The 5,000-nt window shown below is 40.3% G+C and overlaps 1 protein-coding gene across 1 annotated transcript in view; it reads right to left on the bottom strand.

The window, feature by feature from the left end:
- The window catches only part of LOC138052326 (uncharacterized), a 10,350-nt gene that overhangs the window by 100 nt on the left and 5,250 nt on the right, over nt 1-5,000 (bottom strand). The window contains exons 2-3 of the mRNA XM_068898745.1: nt 1,727-2,023; nt 1-614 (exon numbers count right to left, since the gene is read on the bottom strand). The exon at nt 1-614 is cut by the window's left edge and continues 100 nt beyond it. Of these exons, the coding sequence (XP_068754846.1) occupies nt 394-614; nt 1,727-2,023 (518 nt within the window). The 3' untranslated portion in view covers nt 1-393. The remainder of the gene's footprint in view (nt 615-1,726; nt 2,024-5,000) is intronic.

The following is a 5,000-nucleotide window of genomic DNA, read 5'->3' as shown; positions in this document are numbered from 1 at the left end:
TTTTTTACAACAGGCACAATTTTGGAGAAGAGAGAAAGACAAGCTTGGATCCAAATTTACTTCAATATGTTCTAAATCTGCAGGAGCGTATCTAGGGGGAGGGTGCAGGGGGTGTTAACGAAGTTAAGGAAGTAGTTAAACAAAACCCTGAATCTTTATGAGTACAAGCCCTATCGTACAAATTAAGGCTCAGGTCTACGACAGTGAATCTGGGTCGTTACTAAGACCATCCACTTGCTCTTGCTAAGATTGAGCTGGTACAAAATCCTCCAGCCAAGTTCAAACATAGGAATGCAGGAGCAAAGGGAGTTGGTTCGTTTATGTTTTTTAAATTTCTCTTCGTGGGCTTATACAAATCAATAATGGCCTTAATCGCCATGTACGCAACATCGCTCACAGCAGAAATACCAAGGTAGACGAGGCAACCCAAAATCCCAAATGTTTGCAAATACACGCGCCGTTGTACCGGATTAAACCTTCGTGAAATACTTCCACAACAAGAGGTCTTGAAGACTCAGTTTTCTTTGTAGGCGTTGGACTTGGACAGGAGGATGCTATTTGCCTGGTCAAAATCATGGTGGACGTCTTGACAGGTATTGTTGGGAGAGGCATTTCTAAAATAAATACCAGTGCTTATTAATTAAAATAATTCTGAGAAATTTCAAGGCAAATGTAATTTCTGATGTTTGATGAAACCATGCTTAACTATCAATACAAGATTAATACAGTTTAATACTATTAGGAATAAATCGTTTAAGAATTTACTTCCAGCCAAGCCATCGTTGACCCTGGATACCAAACTCGTTCCAGAAACTGAGATATATAGTCCTGGTAAAACGAGAAATGGCTATTAATTAACATAGGGTTCTCTTATTATTTTGACATTAACGCCAGAGTGTGCAATATACGAGTCAAAACAAGTCGACGTCCGGCGGTGTGTTCAAACGTTATGCAAATCTCATCCTGACTGGGAATTGAAATTAAATATTGGAGTTTGAAGATGGAGAGTGATTGAAAATTAAATTTGCAGAATGAACTATTGTGAAATGCCGAAATGCAGGGTAACTTTAGTCACTAACAAATGGGCCAAACTAAGAATGAAGCAGATCAAGAGAGAATGAGTGGGGGAGAGGAAACATCCACCCCATATGAGCCTCTTCCAATGATAATTTTTTTAATCTTAATTTAGCCCGTGGTCATGATGCGAGGAAATTTTAAAGAAGACACGTGATTAGTTATCAGTGGCTCTGCGACCATGGGCACGAGACCAAAATATATAAGAGGGTTGCGAGGATCATAGCTTTGCTTGATTATATAACTTTCTCTCTTGAGCAGAGGTATCAATTGGAATGTAACTTTTAAGTGCTACCTTCATTCCCATGTAATCCATCTGAGCGGTATCCGCAGTATTGGAAATGGGCACGCATTAGGACAGAAAAATACTATGGCCTCTGGATTTGATCACCTTTGCTCTACCGGCAGAGCTACAAAGGCCGAAGGAATTCCCGATTTCATTTCACGGGAAGGGACATGTGCAAGTAAGGAGAAGGGCAACGTTTACTGTTCCATTTGAACAGAGATATCTGTCTTCAATTTTCACCCTCTAATAGACATCTCTGTTCAAATATAACAGCTACACGGCCAACGTTTGAATCAACGCACCCGTTCTCGTTATTTACGATTGAGACAAGCAATGTGAATGTAGATTTTTGAGCAAGTGACTTACCGCAGGAGTAATATACAGTCAGATAGGGCAAAGCAGTGACACAATAATTACCCATCGTGCACTGGTTCACACTGACGTCGCACTTAACTTGTCCATCACAAAGGCTCATTACCACAGTCGTTCTATTCACTGGGTCACAGTATTCAGCGCTTGTACGACTGCAAACGTTTATTTGGTGGCGGGAGTATATTGCGTGGACAACTTTTATGACTTTCGGTTGGATGCAGTGAATGGACATGACCTTATTCTGGCAGGTAAATTTGATTTTTATTCTGGCGTCCACCTTGACCTTTACTCCTAAGAGATATAAAAAGAAGTTTGTTCAGGTTACAATTTCAAACACCGATGCCTTTAAGGTTGAGAAATCACATTTTTATGTTGGTGCTATAGTGTACTCTTGAGTATAACAAAGCAAAAAAAAACTCTTAGGTCAATAGAAATCATGTTCGACATGAATAGGATCTGGGAATATGAATGTTTCTTGTACTGAAATTTTGTATTATCACATACATGCGCATTTTTCCTTCATCACGAGAGTACTTTTGGCAATCAAGAGGGCATGATTAAATGATCCTGATTGGTTAACAGTTGCTTATCGAGAACAAGCGAAGTTACAAGAGAATCTTCTACCAGACTAAATTACATTTTTGTCCACATATAAACTATATTTTAAGCGCAATTTCTGTTGACAGGAACGATTTATTAAATTGAACTTTAACCGAATGGGAAATTGTTGATTGTTACTTGTCGCGGCAATGAACGGGCTTCCCTCCATGATAAACATGTAATCGCACCGCTACTGGATGGATAAACACGTAATCGCGCCGCAACTCCAGAGCGCCGCCACTGGATGCCACAAATGTTGAGAGCTCTGTCTTGTTATTAGGTTTTTGCTTGTTCAGTTTTAACGTTTTTAATACCTGACCTATTATATACTCAGCTTTTGTGTGCTTGGAACATGTTTATATACGCGAGAAATACTCTCTTTTCTCTGAAACATTCCTGGAAAATCTAGAGGAAGGCTTTAACGTCTGTTCAACCCTCGTTGCATCCACCCCTACCAAGCCAAACCTGCAATGCGCTTTCATCGCTGTACTTTCTGGCTTCTGGCTTCTAGAAAAGGTCAACGTGGAGGGAATCATCTTCGGCTTCGAAGTAAACGCCCTATTTCTGTTGGTTCTGATTTTCAGAGCTGTCTTTCGTCGACAGGAACTCTATCACACACGCCAAGCAAATTAAATATTGCATTTGTAACCTCCAACGATAAGGAAGATTTGCATATGAGAAGTAAACAAAGTGTAAATGTCTGCTATCTCAACTCGCGTTCTGTTCGAAATAAAGTTCTTTCTCTCAAACATTACACAGTGGATCAAAATATTGACCATTTTGCATTCACCAAGACTTGGCTGGAACCCGGTGATAATGATGGAGTATTAATTGAATAACTTACTCCTACTTGTCATAGATTTATCAACAATACCTGGTCTTCAGGTCGTGGTGGTGGCGTTGGTCTTCTGTTTAAAACGAGCCTCAGAATAAAGCAAGAGGAAATTGTGAATGTAAAATCCTTCGAATACATGCAGGTTATCTGCATTACATCTACCAAAAGCTTCAGGATTATCGTCATTTATCTACCACCGAACTGCAGTCCCGATGATTTTTTCTTGGAATTTTCTGACCTTTTGGCGGGTTTCTCTGGGTTTGGAAGTTTAGTACTGGTTTCTAGTGATTTTAACATTTATATGGATCAACCTGAGACATCCTGTGTATCCAAATTTCTAGGCATTTTAAAACATTTGGTCTTCAACAGCACGTTTATTCTCCTACCCATCGAAGTCAGCATACGCTTGACTTAATGATCTCAGGCTAAGCTGTCTCATTATATATTTTCAGGTATCCACATACATGATGCTGGACTATTTGATCATTATGCTGGTCACTGTGCATTACCTTTTAGGTGAAAACGATTGTCTATAGCAAACTCCGTGCTATAGATATGGAATCTTCTTCAAGTGATCTCCTAACTTTCGTAGCTACAGCACCCGTAAATAATCTATCTGAAATTTCTGACCACTAAAATAATGCACTTCGTCAGGTTCTGGACAAACATGCTCCTCAAAAATCCAAAGTAATTACCATCAGACCAGCTGCGCCCTGGTATTGAGAGGAAGTCACTGTGTGAAGAAACGCAGAACAAAGCTTGAACGTCGTTGGCGCAAGACTAAATGCCCTGATGATTACAATGCATATGCTATCTTCAAGCAAGGAGTATTATTATGCTACTGTTATTGATCAGAACCGTGGTAACCAGAAGGGACTGTTCAAAATAATGGATCACCTACTTTGTCGCAAGATTGAATCTAAACTACCTGATCTTCCAACTGATGAGCTTTCTGATAAATTTGCCAGCTTCTGCATCGAGGAAATTACTTCCATACGACGAAATCTTTCCTCTTGTGTTTATCTTCCACCTTGAGTGGTTTCTTCAGTAGTTTCTTCCTTCCCGGAGCCTGATTTGGTTGAGTTCGCTTCTGTTCCTGAGCTGATGTTGAGAAGTTGATCAAGTTATCGTCGTCAAAGTCTTGTGTGTCTGGTCAGTTACCTACTTAGATGGTAAAGCAGTGTCTGCCTGTGCTCTTGCCATTTAAAACTAAAATTGTGAACCTCTCCTTATCGACGTCTACTGTGCCCAACCAGTTTAAGAGTGCAGTCATGACACCGAGTCTGAAGAAGACATCTCTTCACCCAAACGTATAAAACTCTCGACCGGTGGCAAATCTTCCCTTTTATATCAAAGATTGTGGGAAAAGCCGATTTGAATGACATCTACAAGTCTGCTTACAAAAAATTTCATAGTACGGAAACAGCACTCCTTCGCCCGCAGAATGATTTATTGATGGCTCTCGACAGTGGCTTCTCTGTTATACTTCTCATGTTAGACCTGAGTGCCGCATTCGACACAACTGACCATTCCACCATGTTATACACACTCGCTAACAGATTTGGCATCAAAGGGAAGGTTCTACAGTGGTTTGAATCATATCTATCGCACCATTGTCAAGCTGTAGTTGTAAACGCCAAATCATCATCTTGGTGTTATCAAGCTTTCGGAGTCCCACAAGGCTCCGTCCTTGGACCAATCGTGTTTACCCTGTATATTTCTCCAATTGGTGATATTGTTCGACGTCATAATATATCATATCACAAGTATGCAGATGATACCCAGCTTTATCTATCTTTTCGTTCTCAGCAGGGTCATGCGTGTATAGGCAGA

Source organism: Montipora capricornis, chromosome 6, assembly GCF_036669925.1.
Source record: "Montipora capricornis isolate CH-2021 chromosome 6, ASM3666992v2, whole genome shotgun sequence".
Lineage (NCBI taxonomy): Eukaryota > Metazoa > Cnidaria > Anthozoa > Scleractinia > Acroporidae > Montipora > Montipora capricornis.
Note: the sequence above shows the minus strand (reverse complement) of the source record. Positions and strands in the feature narration are given on the sequence as shown.